Source organism: Poeciliopsis prolifica, unplaced genomic scaffold (genome assembly GCF_027474105.1).
Source record: "Poeciliopsis prolifica strain line A6 unplaced genomic scaffold, Auburn_PproV2 SCAFFOLD034, whole genome shotgun sequence".
Taxonomy (NCBI): domain Eukaryota; kingdom Metazoa; phylum Chordata; class Actinopteri; order Cyprinodontiformes; family Poeciliidae; genus Poeciliopsis; species Poeciliopsis prolifica.
In genome coordinates, this window is record NW_026562409.1 from 519,134 (window position 1) to 539,023 (window position 19,890).

The 19,890-nt window shown below is 47.7% G+C and overlaps 2 protein-coding genes across 2 annotated transcripts; one reads left to right on the plus strand and one right to left on the minus strand.

Annotated features, from left to right (window-relative positions):
* Positions 1 to 344: 344 nt before the first annotated feature.
* On the minus strand, positions 345 to 12,823 carry zgc:158376 (uncharacterized protein LOC100101643 homolog). Its single transcript, XM_055051832.1, is given in 12 exon segments — positions 345 to 2,153; positions 2,286 to 2,476; positions 2,478 to 2,499; positions 2,581 to 2,742; positions 2,822 to 2,985; positions 3,063 to 4,279; positions 4,621 to 4,653; positions 4,733 to 4,918; positions 5,233 to 5,319; positions 5,923 to 6,066; positions 9,079 to 9,279; positions 12,119 to 12,823. Coding segments are annotated over 11 exon segments (2,658 nt in total). The 5' UTR covers positions 9,265 to 9,279; positions 12,119 to 12,823; the 3' UTR covers positions 345 to 1,887.
* A 1,209-nt stretch (positions 12,824 to 14,032) lies between these two features.
* Positions 14,033 to 19,778, plus strand: ube2m (ubiquitin conjugating enzyme E2 M). Its single transcript, XM_055051876.1, has 6 exons — positions 14,033 to 14,329; positions 15,235 to 15,329; positions 16,026 to 16,064; positions 16,275 to 16,378; positions 16,640 to 16,703; positions 18,030 to 19,778. The coding sequence occupies exons 1-6, from the start codon at positions 14,215 to 14,217 to the stop codon at positions 18,168 to 18,170; spliced, it is 558 nt and encodes a 185-aa protein (XP_054907851.1). The 5' UTR covers positions 14,033 to 14,214; the 3' UTR covers positions 18,171 to 19,778.
* Positions 19,779 to 19,890: the final 112 nt, after the last annotated feature.

Here is a 19,890-nt window from a genome sequence, read left to right on the forward strand (position 1 = left end):
AGTCTGTTCAGTTAAGCTTTATTCCTATGAAACACAACCCAGAATGAAGTGGAGCGCCCCCTGCAGGCCTGGAGTCCTCTGGACGGGTTGGGTCTTGCTCATGTCAGAACCTGAATGACGAAGAAGATAATGGTGACAGCTTTCACCTCGTGGAACTGAAGTAAGCGGCTGCTCTGGATCATCTGATCCAGAACCAGAACTCTGATGGATCCTCCTGGGAGAACCGGAAGTTTTGCTGGATCTCCTCTGTGATGATGGAGGAACTGAGATCTCCTGTTTTTTTTTTTTAATAATTTTAAGGCGAAACCAGCAGATAAAGAGAAATAAGCACACAGAGACAGGAATAAAAACGAACCCATTTCTTCTTTATTCATCATTGTACAGTAGTCATTCATACGTAGCTGCCTTGAGTTGGTCTTTTTAGTCTGTTTTCACCGTTTGTTCCACCTTCTTCCTCGTTTCCCATCAACACATTGGAAGAGTCGTGGACAAAATAGAAAAACAAACCGAACACAAAGAAACTGGAAGTGCCCCTTTTTCCACAAAAAACTACATTTGGCAAAAAAAGAGGAGCAGGGAACATCGGGTTGATCCAGTGCATGGAGAATATACTAAGATCCAAAACTGATATGTTCAACCAATCAGCTTCGATCTGCTCACCTGTTGCTGGGTGAAGCCCACAAAGTGACCTCCCTCACCCTCCCAAACTGTAAAAAGCAACTTAAAACACATAAAAAGCTGAGCTGCTGCTGTTTATGGCACAAGGAGGGCGGAGGCGCCGCAACATTCAGCCCACCAGCAAACACTCTGCAGAACCGAAGCGGGCCAAGCCGGGTCGGTTCCGAATTAATACACAGAGAGGAGCAGCAGAACCAGAACCAGGCGCCATCGGTGATAAAACGCTTATAATTTTTTTTTTCCCCAGGAATAAAGTTCAGTTCTCTGACCTCTGATCCAGTTTCGGAACTGGTTTTAGGTCAGGAATTTGATCAGAGCCGGAATCATCTTTGGAATTCTGTTGATTTGGTCGTTTTGGATCAGAAACAGTTTTCGGATCAGAACCAGGTTCCTCTTCCCTCTGACAGTTTTATTTGTTTTGATACTGAAAATGAATTGAAATAGAAAATAAAGACATAAAGGTTCTGATATGATCTAAAGGAGATGAACAACATTTTCCAGAATAAATCCAGGACCAGAACCGGACTGGACCGGACCTCCTCTCCTCAGAGATCAGCGACCCAAAGCACCGATATGAAGATCCTCTAAAAACCAAGATGAGTCACTGTGTGGAGTTTCTTTCCCCCAACCGGACCGAGCTGCAGCAGAACCCTGAACCAGACCAGAACCGACTCGACTAAGACCGCGGCGGGAATTGCTGCTGTGGCACCAAATAAATTAGTCAACAAAAAATACTCCTGAGAAATAACACGAGATCAAGATCCAATCGGACCGGAACCAAGGAGGAGGGGCTGACGAGGCTCAGTTTAAACACACACACAGGGGCAGGGTAGAGGGTCGGCCCAAACACCCGGCGCCGAAACAGACTGGAGGCCTGCGCCCAGGTCCGAACGGACCCACAAAGGTTCTGATGGGAATGTGGAGGAATGCTGAGCTGGAGCGTTTCAGGAAGCAGCTCAGGGTGTGTGTGTGTGTGTGTGTGGCTGAATCAGCAGCTGACGAGGGGTGCCGTGATTGGTCGAAGGGAGGGAGTGTTCAGGTCATTTACAGTAAACTACAGGTATATACACACCCATAAATGTACAGAGAACAAATATGTACATGCTCAGGGTTTCACCAAGTCTCCTCCGAGGAAGAACTGCTCCTCCTCTTCCTCACCTGCTTGTAGTGTAACATGGGCGGAGGCGGGGCTTAAAGCAGTCACATGACTTAGCTGTTCTTCAGCAGAGTTCTGTCATCAGGAAGAGCCAAGGAGGACGAGTTAGTAGCGACGGTGGCGGCGCCGGCCGAGGAAGAGGAGGCGGCGGCAGAGGAGGTGGTGGAGGAAGAGGAGGAGGAAGAGGAGGACAGGAAGGGGAAGGAGAGCAGCTGTCCCGACTCGGTGGAGAGGAGGGAGCAGGAGCGCAGGTCAACCGTCTGCAGGGCGGAGCAGCACTGGAGCAGTTGGACGCACTCTTCAGTTAGCTTCACACAGCCTGCGCGCACACACACACACACACACACACACACACACACACACACACACACACACACACACACACACACACACACAGTGAGCCTGACGTAGAGCAAGGATGAGGAGGAGGAGGAGCGCTGGCCCCGCCTACCTGCCAGGTTGAGGTGAGTGAGGCTCTCCCTCAGCGGCGACACGGTGAGGTTGCGGACCGTCTGGTCGCTGACGTTCAGGCAGTGGCTCAGGTCCAGCCGGGTCAGCTGGGGGGTGTGGCGCACCAGGAGGCGGGACGACGCATCCGTCAGGTCCAAACCGGCCAATCGCAGCTCTGTCACGTTCTGGAACCCCCACCCGGCTCTCGCTGGGAGCTGAGGACCAATCAGAGCGCAGGACACTCAGAGCCGCTCTGGGCGGGGCAACAGAAGGTTAGAGAGGCGGGAGGGACTCGCCTGTCCGGGACTCAGGTGGTGGGGCCAGCAGCTCCCTCAGGTGAGAGTCTTTAAGATCTTCCACTCTGCTGAGGTCCAAAAGCTTCAGACACGGACAGACGGCTTGACAGAGAGCCGAGACGGCCGGCCAGGCGCAGCCGGAGACGTTCAGCTCCAGAAGACCTGGAGGGGAGAGACGGTGAGATACGAGATTCACAGGAAGAATCCGGGACGCGACACGGAGGTGTGCGTGAGGCCGACACTGGTAAGCGGTTGATGAGCCACATCAGCTGCTTCTTGGAGATGTTGGTGCAGCCCAGGTTGAGGGAGACCGGCTGCCGCCTGATGATGCCGCTCAGCATCGGGGGGGTGATGGAGCGCTGGCGGCTCAGGTCGATCTGCGTCCACAGCCTCTTGTCGCAGCACCTGGACGGGTCAACGGGTCGACAGGTCAAAGGGTGACCAGCTGCGAGCCGCCCGGCAGGAAACAGGAAGTGACTCACCATCGGCTCCAGGTGCGACACACCCTCATGCAAACGCAGAGCTCCCGCTGGCTCAGGTAGGTGAAGACTCGCAGCCAGACGTCACGCGTCATGATGTGGGCGGAGCCGCAGTCCAGCAGCAGGCAGCTGGGCTCCGGGCAGGCGGGGGGCGGCCGCACCAGGTGCCGCTCCATCTGGATGGGCCGGGGGGGCGAGGGCACGGCGGGGGGGCTGCGTTTCATCACCTGGGAGCGCGGCGCCAAGCGGGACGGCTGAGAGCACGGCGACGCCGCCATGGCCGACATCAGCAGGCCGCTGCTGGCCACGCCCCCCCCGTTGGAGGTGGGGATGGAGGACGACACGCCGCTCCTCTGGCTCGGCGTCTTGCTGTTGTTACGGATCTTGTTGCCGCGGCTCCCTTTGGCTCCGCCCCCTCCGCCACCGTGTCTGTGATTGATTAGAACGCCACTGGCATTCTCCTTCTCCCCACCCCCCGCCCCGCCCCGAGTCCGCCCGTTGCGCGCTTCCTGTCCGTTGCTGCGTTGCTTCGCCACGAAGCCATCATGCAACGAGGACGGAGGGATCTGATTGGACGAGAGCGGCGAGGGGGGGGGCAGGGAGGCAGAGTTTTTCCTGCTCCGCTCCGGAACGTCGTCCTCCTCTGGGTCCATCAGACCGGGCTTCCGTCCCCTTGACGGCACGTCGGCCCCGCCCCCTCCTCGCCGCCGGGGCTTGTCCCCGCCCCCTCGCGCCGGCTCCTCTTCCCTCTCCTCCTCACCCCGCCCCCCCTCGCCTTCTGACTCGTCGCTGGCGCTGAAGCCGAGTTCGGCCAGCCGCCGCGCCCGCTCCCGCTCGCTGCGGCTCCGCTCCCGCTCTGCGCGGCTCCCGCCGCTGTTGCCATAGACAACGGGAGGAGGAGGAACTGGGGAGGACGACGAGGGCGAGGACCCGCCCCCCTGCTCGTCCCGGAGCGAATCGTCCGAGTCGGACTCTGAGTCGGACTCGGAGCTGGAGGACGAGGAGGAGGAGGATTCGGGCCGGCGCTCTAGCAGGCACATCCTGCGGAAACGTTCCAGCTTCTCGCGGTGATGCGAACGCTGCTCGGCGCTGGACGCCGCTCCGGCCGCCGCCGCGCTGCCGCCTGCTGGCTGGGAGGAGGACGAGCTCTGCTGGCCTCCCGGCGCCGCCACAGACGAAGAACCGGGTCCGTTCGACTCGCCCACTTCCTGTTTGGGTTTCTGACCACAGAACAGAAAGAGAATTCTGTTTAAATTGACATCGACCGACACGCTCCTTCCTGTCCGTGAAATCAGAAGCCAACCTTCAAACCTTTTCCATTCATCAAAGATCCAATGATGGATTAAAATCTGTCAGATTATTCATTAATGCCTTCATGTTTCTGCACAAACAGAAATCATTTTGGTGATTCTGAAACTACAGAAGTTTGGTTCTGATCCAACTGCACACAGGAAACTGGTGGGCGTGGCTTCACTGAGTGTATGTAAACTTCTGGTCTTCACAGTTTTTTATTGATAAACTATTGAAATATTTCCGAGCTGATCAGAGAAATAAAAAGTACCTTTTTGAGGCGTTTCTCGTGCGCGCCTTTAATCTGAAGGGCAACAGGAAACAGAGCGGATCAGAGTGGATCCAGACCAGAACCAGAACCACACAGAACGGACCGGGCTCACCTTCTTCTTGGGCCCGCTGTCCATTGGCTGCTCCTTCTCCTTCTTCCTCTTGTGCCCGCCTTCCAGCCTGACCGCCTCCTCCAAAGGGGGCGGAGCTTTCTTCTTGGGGGGCGGGTCATCCGTCAACTTCCAGCGCCCCGCCTCCCCGTTGTCCAACCGCCGCTTCCCCGACCCGTCCGCCTGGTCCTGGACCCGTGAGACGAACCCGATCAGAACTCACTACCTACATCAGAGGTGGGCAACTGCAGGCCTCTGATGTACATCTAAAAGTTGCAGGTTTCCTGCAACTTTTAGATGCGTCTCCACTTCAACACACCCGAGTCTAATAATGAGGTCATTAGCAGGACTCTGGAGAACCGGACTGCACTTAGGAGGTGATTCAGTGATTTGAATCAGATGTGTTGGACCAGGGAGACGTCCTAGAGTTGCAGGATAACAGCCCTCGAGGACCAGGACTGCCCACCCCTGACCTACATGGTGACCGGACCGGGCCGACTCACCTTGCTGGTCTTCCCCTCCTTGTGGCACTTGGGACACTCCCAGCAGTTTGGGATCTCGTCGTTGATAATCCCATCCGCCTTTCCCATCTGCAGAAAGACAGAAACACAGACGGCATCAGCAGGTTCTGCTCTCCAGAACCGGTCCGGCTGCAGAACCTGTCCAGGTTCATTTCCATCAAACTGAAGGCAACAGCTCAGAGTCTCACGGACTAAACTAGACAGAAAGAGAGAAATGTTCAGTTCTGGAGACGTTCTGAACCGGAGAGGTGAGGTCACTCAGGTCAGAACCTGGTCCAGACATTAAAGGGCCGGTGTTCTGTGTTTTCCTCCACCTGTCATTACAATGCTTCATAAATATAAATTCAATAAATATTGCTTGAAATTGGTCCTCTGTCTCTTTAAGAAGCTCCTGCTCTTCCTGAAGCTCCGCCTCCAGGAAGCCATCCCAAAATGGTTCCTTTATTAACCCTTCAAAGTTTCTACCAGCATCGCTCTGAGCAGCAGCTGCTATAATGAGCTCAGCAGCTGTTTGCTAATAGCTGCTGGCTAGTCCAAAGTAGCAGAGTGAAGGAGGGGCTCTGGAGGCGGGGCTAGGGCCATCCAGGCATTTTGCAGCTGAATGGTTGCTATAGAGATGAAAGGATTTCTCAAACATGAGCAACCTGTGATGCTGGTTCCGGTCCGGCTCACCTTGAGGCAGCTGGGGTGGATGATCTCGTTGCAGATGGTGCACTCCATCAGGCAGAGGCTGAACTTCTCCTCCTCAGAGTCCACTGTGTCTTCCTTCCCCGCCTCGCCGCACGCAAAACACACTGCAGTGTGAGGCAACACAGGCTGCACGCGCACACACACACACACACACACACACACACACACACACACACCAATAAACACCAATACACACACACACACACACCAATAAACACCAATACACACACACACACACACACACCAATACACACACATACGCGCGCACACACACACACACACACACACACACACACACACCAATAAACACCAATACACACACACACACACCAATAAACACCAATACACACACACACACACACACACCAATACACACACATACACACACACACACACACACACACACACACACACACACACCAATAAACACCAATACACACACACACACACCAATACACACACACACACACACACACACACACACCAATACACACACACACATACACACACACACACACACCAATAAACACCAATACACACACACACACACACACACACACACACCAATACACACACACACACACACACACACACCAATAAACACCAATACACACACACACACACACACACACACACCAATACACACACATACGCGCGCACACACACACACACACACACCAATACACACACACAAACCAATTCACACACATACGCGCACACACACACACACACACACCAATACACACACACACACACCAATACACACACACACACACACCAATACACACACACACACACACACCAATACACACACACACACCAATACACACACATACACACACACACCAATACACACACACACACACACACCAATACACACACATACACACACACACACACCAATACACACACACAAACCAATTCACACACATACGCGCGCACACACACACACACACACACCAATACACACACACACACACACACACCAATACACACACACACACACACACCACCAATACACACACACACACACACACCAATACACACACACACACACACACACCAATACACACACACACACACACCAATACACACACACACACACCAATACACACACACCAATACACACACACACACCAATACACACACATACACACACACACACCAATACACACACACACACCAATACACACACATACACACACACACACCAATACACACACACACCAATACACACCAATACACACACACACAAACCAATACACACACACACCAATACACACACACACACACAAACCAATACACACACACACACACCAATACACACACACAAACCAATACACACACACACACCAATACACACACACACACACCAATACACACACACACACACCAATACACACACACACACACAAACCAATACACACACACACACACACACAAACCAATACACACACACACACACACACACACACCAATACACACACACACACACACACACACACCAATACACACACACACACACACACACACCAATACACACACACACACCAATACACACACATACACACACACACACCAATACACACACACACACCAATACACACACATACACACACACACACCAATACACACACACACACACAAACCAATACACACACACACACACACCAATACACACACCAATACACACACACACACCAATACACACACACACACACACACACCAATACACACACACACACACCAATACACACACACACACACACACACCAATACACACACACACACACACACACCAATACACACACACACACCAATACACACACACACACACACACACCAATACACACACACACACACACACACACCAATACACACACACACACACACACACACCAATACACACACACACACACACCAATACACACACACTTTTTTACTCTTCCTCTTTTCTTGGTTCTGATTATAGATCCCCATTAAAATACAATTTAATACAGTATTTTTAAATTGTATTAATTTCAGTCACATGAACTCAAAAATGCAGATTAAATTCATAAAAAAATTAAATGTTACAAAAGAAATTGCAACATATGTAATGATGCTGAACTATAAAATTAGACATGTAAAAGACTTAAACTTTAAATATTTAGTCATATTTAAATTCTATGTATGCTAACTGTGGTGTTAGCTTAGCTAGCAGCGTAGCTAATCTACCACTGCTTTCACTTAATAATAAAACAAAACAAACATGAAGCCTGAAAACATAAAACTGTAACGGACTGAATGTTCTGTTCATCATAGGAAACTGAGTGTTTTTTGTGTTGAATCCTGATTCATGTAGAGGGGTCAGAGGTCAAGTTTAGAGGTGATGTGTGAATTAGGTTCTGGTTCAAGAAAATGTCTGGGTGAGGAATAAATAAAGTTACTAAAATGAATGAAGTCAATAGAAAGTCCTGACATGAACAGAAATACAAACTACTGTCTGTGTGTGTGTAGGTGTGTGAGTGTGTAGGAGTGTGTGTAGGTATGTGTGTGTAGGTGTGTGTATGTGTGTATAGGTGTGTGTGTGTAGGTATGTGTGTAGGTGTGTGAGTGTGTGTATAGGTGTGTGTGTGTAGGTGTGTGTGTGAGTGTAGCTGTGTGTGTGTGTACAGGTGTGTGTATAGGCGTGTGTGTGTAGGTGTGTGTGTGAGTGTAGCTGTGTGTGTGTGTACAGGTGTGTGTATAGGCGTGTGTGTGTGTGTGAGTGTGTGTATAGGTGTGTGTGTATAGGCGTGTGTGTAGGTGTGTGTGTGAGTCTGTGTATAGGTGTGTGTGTAGCTGTGTGTGTGAGTGTGTATAGGTGTGTGTGTAGCTGTGTGTGTGAGTGTGTATAGGTGTGTGTGTAGCTGTGTGTGTGAGTGTGTATAGGTGTGTGTGTAGCTGTGTGTGTGAGTGTGTATAGTTGTGTGTGAGTGTGTATAGGTGTGTGTGTGAGTGTGTATAGGTGTGTGTGTGTATAGTTGTGTGTGTGTGTGTATAGTTGTGTGTGTGAGTGTGTATAGGTGTGTGTGTAGCTGTGTGTGTGTGTATAGGTGTGTGTGTAGCTGTGTGTGTGAGTGTGTATAGGTGTGTGTGTGAGTGTGTGCGTCTCACCGCTGTGCACTGTCTCTGCAGGCAGGACTGTTTCATCCTCCCCGGTCCGCCGAACTTCTTCATGTCCTTACAGAAGTGACACTCTCCACACTCGGTCCTCATGCAGGCCTGGCAGCGCCGGCACCGGGTCCGCCGGCGCCGCGCCCCGCTGCCCGCCCCCCCGCCCAGCGCCTTACTGCCCGACATCCCCCAACAAGTCAGCTGCACACACAGTCAGAGAAAGAGACGGGTCAGAACCAGACTCCAGTCTTCCAGAACCTCAGGACTCCTGCAGCTACCTGCATGATGTCAGGAAAACATAAACAGGTTAAAGTTGCGACGGCTCTGCAGAGACAGGCGGTGACATGCACTGAGTTTGGTTTAATATTTAGTGCTACTATAAATATTATGATGGAAAACATATTTTTAGGAAAATAGTTTTACAGTCACACTTTCACCTGAACCAGGATTTAAACCAGCGTTTAGTCAGATTTCACTTTACTGACATTTATTGATGCTTTGTGGAACAAAAAGTGGAGAAATATAAAAAATAACATTTATGATCAAAACATTTTGATCATGTTATTTTTATGTTATTTTTTTTAGTGTAAATCCAACAATAAATCCAATTCTTATAAGAAATATTTCATGATAAATGAGAAACGATCCGTTAAATAACATTCTGCCGCTCCGATTGGGCCGGTCAGAAACAGATGCTAACAGCAAAGCAAATGGATCCCATCAGAACCTCCTGGTCGTTCTGCTGGGGATCTGTTTGGAGTAGAACCCAAACAGATCCCAAACTGATGCCTTCAATTTCTGCCGAATCCATCCAATCATTGTCATCATGGCAACCACAGCAGACCGACCAGGCCGGGACGGTTTTAAACGTCCGCCGCCATGAGCTCGGGTTCTGGGTGTGAACAGTTCCGGTTCTGTAGGACCGCCATCAATGATGAAAGGAGAATATCTGGGTCTATCAGAAACGGGTCGATTTCAGCGGGCATTGGCCGCCCACAGACTGCCGTGACCCCCTTGACTGGAAGCTGTTTTTATTTTTACCTCAGAGTGGCCAGCTTTCTGTTACTCCTATCTTTTTTTGATATAGCAGAGGCTTCTCCATAGCTGTGCCTTCTGTCACTTTTTTCAGTACTTAAAACTGTTTAATCTGTTGTTAACACGTCGTAACCTGCTTTTCTGAGCTGCCATTAAACACAACATGAGCGCTAAGATGCTAGCTGCGTTTACCTGTGTGGCAGCGAAGGACACCTGCTGCTGCTGCACAGAGCTGCTCAGCTGTGTTAGAATGATGGCAGCAAACCAGCAAAACGCAAAGAACTTTGCAGTTTTTCCCCCAAACTAACAGAGTGAGTTCAGTAACGCTGCTGGATGCAGGTAATGTCAGGTAAAAGATGACCAGCTAAAACCAATACAGCAACTTAAGCTGGTTAACTAGTAGCCTGAAGGCTACTGGAGATGTTTATGTTCAAAAGTGGGTAGTACTGGTTACATTCACTTGAGAAAGTTTTTGGGAAAACATTTTTACAGTTTAACGTTACTGTACTGTTGTAATTTATTTGAGTGATATTATTATTGCTACGTAGATTCATGTTGCATTTAAAGAAATAAACTTCAGAGATTGGAAACATTAGATTTTTGCAACATAAGAGCGAATGTTTTGAACATAAAACCTCAACATTTTATACAAGTCACTGTTCATATCCTTTATTTATTTTGTATTAATAAACATGTTTATTTATCTGAAAGGATACATAACCCTAATCTTAACCCTGCTGCAGAACCCGCTCTGGAAGACCTCAGAACCCAGATTCTGCGTTTGCTGGTGAACCGAGCCTGGTCCTGAAACCAGACCCGGTAGAACCGTCTTGGGTCTACCGGGGAGTCCTGGTCTTCACCCCTCCTGGCCAGCTGGACCCTCCAGTAGAACCACCAGCAGCAGGATCCACTATGAAGGAACATAACCCTCTATGGCTGACCCGGCTGCAGAACAGAACCATCCACAAACCCAGCAGCCAGTCTGCATGGTCCTGTTGTTGACCAACAATCTGCTTCTGCAGCAGCAAAGTGATCCGAACACACCAGCAGGTTTCTCCCTTAATAAACAACACTTTGTTTAAAATCTATTTTAAGGTCACTTGTGTTTCCTTGATATTTAATTTGGTTGGATATTCTGAAACACTGAAGTGAAATAAACATGAAATAAAAAATCAGGAAAGAGGAACATTGTATAACACCATCCTAATATTTATCCACAGTTTCCTGAATAAATATTTGATCTCCAAATGTTCCATAGGTTCAGCAGATAAAAAAATATTCAAACAAAGCTTTTGTAAAAACAAGAGGTCTCACTTTAACAGAAACTGCAGGTTTAAACATGTTTGTTGTTCATTGAGTGAAGTTACTCAGTGGCTAGAAGAACCAGAAATGTTACTCAAGTACAAGTACAGTGTAGTAAAACTACTCTTAAATATACATTTGATCCAAAATGTTAAGTAAGTAAGCAGTTACTACCAGCTTCAGTCCAGTTATTATCAGGCTGGTTTTATTCTGACAGTAACCAAGAGCTGCAGATTCACAGCGACTGTGTGTAAAACACAGCAGTGTTAAATCAATTCCTATAAAGGCATCTAAATACAGCGTTAATGATTACCGCAATTGACCCAATAACAGCAATATTGATCATCTGGGAGCCTGTTAGCTTCATGTTGGCAGCCAGAAATAATAAGGATCTGCTAACGGATAACAGCTAGCTGGTTGTAGCCGCCTCCATTCAGGCATCTGGATCGCCACGCGAATTACTGTGTTAATTGAACAATCACACACCTGTACCACACCTGTACAGACACCCAGTCCCTGTCCATAGCCCCCCATCCACACCTGCAGGAAAACACAACTGCAGGGATGCTAACGTGTTAGCAGGCTATTTACCCCCTGCGGCTGCTTCCTCCTTCAGGATCCCAACATTGATCAGCTGCAGCCGGGAAGGCAGAAGGGGGCGAGCCCCCGGCTGCGGATACACAGACACACCGCGGCCTCTCACCTCTTCCTGCTAGCTCGCATGCTCCTCGCTGGCTCATTAGAATCGATATTAGCCAACAGTTAGCCGTTAGCTTCAGCTATTAGCCGTTAGCTTCAACTCAGCGCTTCCTTGTTTGTTCCTCCGCGGGGCTGCTGCAGCTGCTCTGTGCTCCAGGCTGCTCCCTCACTCGTGTCCCATCACGCTGGTTCCGCCGCTCCGCCGAGCTCCTGGGCCGGGCCAGCCTCACGGACCCGCGCGGGGGTCGAAACGTCTCAGTTGGTGAATCGATAGCTGTGGATAACGTGAAGGGCGCACCGCCGCTGAGGGGCTGGCGGAGTCGTGCCCATTCACTCCTCTCTCTCTCGGTCTCTCTCTTTCTCTGCAGTGAGAGTCTGCCTCACTCTGCTCCTCTTTCTCCTGCGAGGCTTCAAAAAAACACAAAACACACTAACGCCTCGGTCTCACCAGCGCTGCCTTCAACATCCCCGTGTAACCCTCCGCTAAAAAACTAGTCCTCGCGCATGAACATGAATCAGTTAAAGCGCTGCGCGCGGCTTTTGTTCTCGTGTCTATTGTGTGTGGCGCCTGCTTGTTGCGTGTTGTGCGTAGTTTGGATCAACGCTGCTGTCAGCCAGCTTGTCACCTGTGACACGTTTCTAACCTCCGCATTGATTACATCACACAGGTGACCGCAGAAGCCGCGTGCCGCTTCACCCTCTGAGCATAACGACAAAAATATATAAATAAATGGTGGAACAAATGTAGTAAATAAAATATGGATCGGAAAACTGCGCATGCTCAACTGCTGCACGATGACGTCACTTGTCAAGCAAGGATTTTTGGGGTGTGTAGTTTTTTTAGCTTCACCCCAAAAAATAATGAGTCAAGTTATCAGTTTAAAATAAAGTACAACAAAAACATAGATAATAAGACAAAACGCTGTGTAAATTGATAATGTAAATAAGGTAAAAAAAAAAAAATAAATACAAATAAAAGTATATACATTAGTAAATCTAAACACGGAACAATCCAACTTGGAAATAAATTGGTTTCATATTATTATTATTATTATTATTATTTATTATTATTATTATTATTATATAATTTAAGTAACATCCTTCAAAACACCCAAAAATACTACATATATAATGCAAAATAAACATAACAGAAATAAACATAACAATGCAATGATTTTCACACTCTACAAAAATCTCTGGTGATATATGGATTGCCTTTAATGGAAGTTTCAAATATTGGCAGTTAATACAAAGAAAATTAATTGAAATGTAAAACTAACAAGCGAAAAAGATAAGGAGTCCAAGAACAAGTACTGGTGAAAACTTTTTCATTTATCTTTAAAGTGTGATGAAACCTCGATGAACCAGTTTTTGGTTAAAAGTAAGAAAATCTGAAGAATTTACCAATTGTTCTGTTACAAATCTATACTCATATGTTTGTCTCAAGATGTTATGTATTCAATCATTAAAGGAACAAATATTTTTGTGTTATCAAACACAAACAACCAGGAATGCAGACAAACAGTTCTTATAACAAATACATTTCTAATGCAGCTGAATTGGATTTAAGATTTGAACTGGTCCAAAAACTATTACTGTTTATAATTCTGAGTTTAGGAACCTTTCTAGAAATTTGTAAGAACATAAAGTTTGGAAATCGTTAATCACTAATCACTAAAATAAATGCATTTATTCTTTATCCTCACAGCCCTTTTTAGGGTTTTTACTTTTTAGTGTTTTTGGTGTTTTTACCGAAATTTCAGCCAAATTAAATTTATTTTCATTTGGCGGAATGATTAATTCAGCCAAAACTGCAGCTCCCTTGTTCCTTTGAAGGCTTTTCCAGTTAACGTTTCACCCTACCAATATGGTGGTCGCGCTGACGAGTCGCACCAGCGTCCATGGCTCCTCCCTGCCCGGCCTCTGCGCAGCTAACAAGCTAAGCTGGCTCGGCGGCTCGCAGCTTCTCTCGGTGTGGTTAGTCAGTTTGAGACGCACCGGCTCCATCCGCAGTTCGGTGCCGCTCACAGCCACCAGGTGGAACGTTCACGCCCGGCGAAGGGACACCGAGTTCGGACATCAGCTTACAAACAGGTGAAAATGATTAAGCTGTTCTCCCTGAAGCAGCAGAAGAAAGACGAGGAATCTGCTGGAGGAAACAGAGCCGGAGCCGGGGGGAAGAAAGCCAGTGCGGCCCAGCTCCGAATACAGAAAGGTGGGTCAGTAACCCGACCGGGGCCCGCTTAGCTGGACCGGGCCCCATCGGGGCTTCCTGGCCGGGCACCGAGCAGTAAACACCGGGTAAAAACAACCGCTCTGAAGGAGGATCAGTACGTCCAGGCCGGCTGCTGTTACCCAGGCAGGCTAACAGTTAGCGCCACAACCAGAAGCTAACGACGGCTAGCTCCCCTGCCATAGTTAAAAACAAAACTGAGTGGGGGCTAAAACGTTCACACCCTGCTATAACTATACCCAACACCTGCCTGATCCCAGGTACCATGGAGACCTGGTTTTAACCAACTGACCTGGTTTAACCAGAGGTTTTAACCTGTTAAAATGGTTTAACCATAGGTTTTAATCAACTAACCTGGTTTAATCAAAGGTTTTAACCTGTTGAAATGGTTTAACCAGAGGTTTTAACCAACTGACCTGGTTTAACTAGAGGTTTTAACCTGTTAAAATGGTTTAATCAAAGGTTTTAACCTGTTGAAATGGTTTAATCAAAGGTTTTAACCTGTTGAAATGGTTTAACCAGAAGTTTTAACCAACTGACCTGGTTTAACTAGAGGTGTTAAACTGTTGAAATGGTTTAATCAGAGGTTCAACCAACTAACCTAAACCAGGTTTAACTTCTGTTAAAACCGACTCTAGTCAGCGGTTTAACCAGTTGTTGGAGGTAAAGTGTAGTTTTGGTGAATCCTGACAGAACCAACATGTCTGCTCGGCCCGGTTCCACCGGGTTCTGACCGGCCGCTGGTCCTTCCTGAACATCGTCGCCTTTAATTCTGATGCTGGAACCACAGCGATGATAAAACTCCTGATCCGTTCCACTTGCTAACCGCCATGTTTTCTGTTGTGAGCTGAAGCGATGGCTTCAGGATATTGATGTTTGTGTTGCAGACATCAATGAGTTAAACTTGCCAAAGACGTGTGAAATCAGCTTCCCCGATGACGACGACCTCCTCAACTTTAGGCTCATCATCTCGCCAGACGAGGTGAGTTCAGGAACTCTTAACAAAATTAAAACATGGACGATAACGTTTTGCTTTGTCTTGATTTGATAGTAAAATTATTTTGTTAATAATCACGTTTTCTGACTGCATCTGTTGTTTTTTTTCCAGTTCTTCATATATTTCTTATTTTTTTACATTTCAACTGGTTTCCTAACTGGATGAAATGTTGATTTTTCCTCAAATTCTTCATCCAGGATCCCATAATAATAGTAATAATGGGACATGATGATGATGACGTCAAAAAGGTTTTCCTCATTTCTTAGACGTCTGGTCGGGTCTCTGATGAGCTTTAACAAGCTTTTTGGTGAAATTCGATCAGGCAGCCATTTTGGTCTGGTCTGAGCCTCTCTGCTGCGTTCAGGGCACATCTGGACGTTGGAGAGTGCTGCATTCAATGTTCAGGGTTCCTACCGAGTCCAGCAAAGTAAAGAACATCTTCTTGATGTTCACCTGGTGTAGACGGGTGCCGGTGTTGCTGTTCCCAACTGGTTGAAAATTCACTGATTGTTTATCAGTGAAAACTTGTATTTTGGTTTTGAATCTGTTCCAGATGGTTTAATCAGAGGTTTCAACCTGTTAAAATGGTTTAATCAGCTGTAAGTTTTGTTGTAAAAACTGGTCAGAACCATGAAGTTGTGGTTTTTCTTCATCATTAAATGTTTTTTTTCTCTCTTTCAGGGCTTTTACAAAGGAGGAAAGTTTGTCTTCAGCTTTAAGGTAAAATTTCTGTTTGAATTTTGGCAGAAATTCTTCCCAGTTAGACAATTAGAACGTTGAGTTCCAGTTTCTGAAATGAAACTGGAACTTATACATTATATATAATTATCACACATAAAGTGAAATATTTCAGCTTTAAGACCAGTCTCAGACCCGGTGACACGGCCCGGTGTTCCGGCCCGGTGATCTGGCCCGGTCTGTGTGTTCCAGGTAGGACAGGGTTACCCCCATGACCCGCCCAAGGTGAAGTGTGAGACGATGGTTTATCACCCCAACATCGACCTGGAGGGAAACGTCTGCTTAAATATTTTAAGGTCAGTTTACAGAACCAGGGCGGACCAGGAGGTTCTGTTGTGTCCAGTCTGTCAGTCATCTTAAGATTAATTTTGTTGAATAAATTGGGTTAAAACTGTCTGAAAGTCCAATTTCCGACCTAAATAAGAAAGCATTCTGACAGAGTTAGATGATGATAGATGTTTGCTCAGTTCTTGTGTTCAGTCAGTAATAAACTGAATTGTTTTCTGTTGTGATGAATGAAGATGTTGCTAACGGCTGTCTCTGCTCCCCGTCCACAGAGAGGACTGGAAGCCGGTTCTGACAATAAACTCCATCATCTACGGTCTACAGTATCTATTTCTAGTGAGTTCAGTCTGGCTAGTGAAAAACATTTCAGTTCCTTTTTGGAAAAAAATAAATAAATAAAGCATTTTATTAGTCCTGTTCAGTCCACTTCTACTCCACTCCAGTCCATCTGCTTAGTAAAAGTCTGGTCAGGTTGGTGAGGTGTGAACGCTAGTCGACCTCTGACCTCTAGTCCTCCAAACCTCAGTCTGGGTTCAGTTGAAGTGAACTCTGGGTCAGTTTGAATCCATCTGTAAACGCCAGAGACCACTCCAAAAGCAGAAAGTGGACTACAGCGCAGGGCATTCTGGGTAAATCCAACCAAAGCTAACATGCTAGCTTAGCGCTAGCAGCAAAAATGGCTCCTGGTTTTCAGCCAAAGATTAAAGAGAAATCCTCCAGCACTAAAATCTGTCGTTTCCATCTGGTGAAACAGGAAGTTGCTCTCAGTGTCTCCAGAGGTTTTAGTGTTGTTTCCTGCAGTGGTTCTTGCTGCAGCGCCCCCACAGGCCAGGAGGGGAAAAGGCTGGTTGGACTCAGAGCCACAGCAGCTGCAGGTGGAGCAGATGTTCTGATTCCTGTAGAACCGGGTCAACTGGACCATCAGGGAGGAAAACAGCCTTAGTCTGTTTTCCCTCCTATTTTGAAGGATGAAAAAAAAATTATTTAGCAGATATTTATCTATTTTTTATTCTTTTTGATCAGCAACTAAATGTAACAATAGCCTAAATGTCATCCTTTGATATTTATTACATCCCAGATTGTGTGCTGATGATCACAGAAAAGTTAGTCTCGCGTAAAGCCAGAGTTTCCCTCGCTGTGTGGTCAGCCTGGTGGGCCCCCAGACTTTTCCTCCCGCCCCGCCAGGCTTTATCTCTTTATTTTAAATTCAAGTGAGGGCAACTTGAAAGGCGTTCTTTCACCCAGAATGCCCTGTGTGGATCATGTTCTTGCAGAGCAGCTTCACCTCTACCAGTCAAACAGTTTGGAAACTGGTTCAGAACCAGAACTAACAGTTTCTGGTTCAGAACCAGAACTAATAGTTTCTGGTTCAGAACCGGTACCAGAACTAACTGTTAGTTTCTGGTTCAGAACCGGAACTAACAGTTTCTGGTTCAGAACCGGAACTAACAGTTTCTGGTTCAGAACCAGAACCAGAACTAACTGTTAGTTTCTGGTTCTGAACCATAACTAACAGTTTCTGGTTCAGAACCGGAACTAACAGTTTCTGGTTCAGAACCAGCACAGTAAGAGCTTCTGCCGAGAAACATTTAGGTTCTGGTTCCAGGTGGTTCTGTTCAGCTCAGCTAATGTTCCTGACCCCATGTGACCTCTGACCCCCAGGAGCCGAACCCGGAGGACCCGCTGAACAAGGAGGCAGCGGAGGTCCTGCAGACGAACCGGCGGCTCTTCGAGCAGAACGTCCACCGCTCGCTGCGAGGCGGCTACGTCGGCGCCACCTACTTCGAGAGATGTCTGAAGTAGCCCCGCCCTGTCCCGTCATCCTCCAAGCTCCTCCCACTTCCTCTCTCCCACTGTCTGCCTGACCCCTCCTTCCTCCTCGGCTCCTCTTCGGTCACCATGACGATGGGAAGCAGCACGACGCAACACGCTTTCCAGTTTTACCACAGAAGAAGAAGCTGCACCTCCCTCTCCTCCTCTTCCTCACCTGTCCCCTCCCGTTCCTCCTCCTCCTCCTCCATTTCTGTTTCACTTCAGCCATGATTCGCCGCAGTGGGGGGGCACCGACACATCGAGCGGACTCTGCTGAGGAGGAGGAGGAAGATGAAGGTGGGGTGCTGAGGATGGACAGATGTGGGGGGAGGGCTGATTGTGAATGTTGCTCTGGTCAACGTCACAACGCCCTTGATAATGATGCTCACCAGATTGTTTTCCTGTTTTTATTTTGCGTGCGTGGCGAAGACGCCTGACATCACACAGGCGTTCTGTAGGACACGCCCCTTCCTGTCACCGCCTTCATTCATTGGCTACAGATCAGAGAGAAAGCAGCAAACTCCAAACAGCATCCTGCAGGAAGTCTAGCAAAGGGGGCGTGGCTTCTCACTTCTTTCCTGCAGAAAGTCTCTGATTGGATGGCTTCCCAAAGGGGTGGAGCTTCTCTCTTTGATCCTACCAAGTCTAACGGGGCGGAGCTTTGTCCTAATGTTTTTGCACAAAGTTTATAAATGAGGTGGAGCTTTTCATGCAGGAAGTTTAAAAGATGGGCAGAGCTTTTCGTTTCGATCTGGAATTTATTCACTTGTTTTCATCCAGGAAGTCTCTGATTGGATGATTTTGTCTTCTTAAAGGGGACAGAGCTTGTTTCTTTGTTCCACAGGAAGTCTTGCAGAGGGGCGGGGCTTCTCACAAGCCTCAGGGTAGATCTTGGATTGAAAGGTTCTTAAAAGTGGGCGGAGCTTTGTCCTAACATTTTTGCACAAAGTTTGAAAAAGGGGCGGAGCTTTTCTGAGTTCCTGCAGGAAGTGTTCCAGATGGGTGGAGCTTTTTGCGTTCTTAAAGTAGGCGGTGCTTCTCACTACGCTCTTGCAGGAAGAGTAGCAGAGGGGCGGAGCTTCTAAATCAGAGGGAACAGATTCGCCTTAATTTTTTTCTTAAATAATTTTATTTTTTTTTAGCTTGCAGTGGCCACAACGCCCCCTGTTGGGGTGCTGTGGAAGGTCAGGGTCTGAATAAAGGGGAGGAGCTAGTTTTAATGGGCGGGTCTAGGACATTTGGCAGGTGGGAGGGGCTAACTCTTGATGGAGGAACATGCCTTAAAGTCTTTGTAGCTGTTGATTGGCAGGTCGATTGGCATGGGCGGGGCTTATTCCTGCAGGACCCAGCTGATAGGACAAGATGGAGTCTGTTTGGAGTTTGCTGCTCAATAAATCCCATGAAATGTTGGTGGGCGGGGCCTAGTATGATGTGGGCGGGGCATATCTTAGTGGGGGTGCTTGTTTGACTGAGTGGGGTGTGGGTGGGCTTTTGATTTTTATTTTGGGGTGGGTTTTGGGGGGACGGGCTTGAAATGTTATGATTCTATTGTGTAAATTGAAACCCCAGCTGTTCACTTTGACTGCAATATGATTTATGTTAAATAAAATATGAATGATGAGAAAACTGTTGACCTCTGGCTTCGGATGACACCAACGCAAAGACCAGGAGTCGCCTCGACGCTGAAACAAGCGCGTGAATTCACACTCAA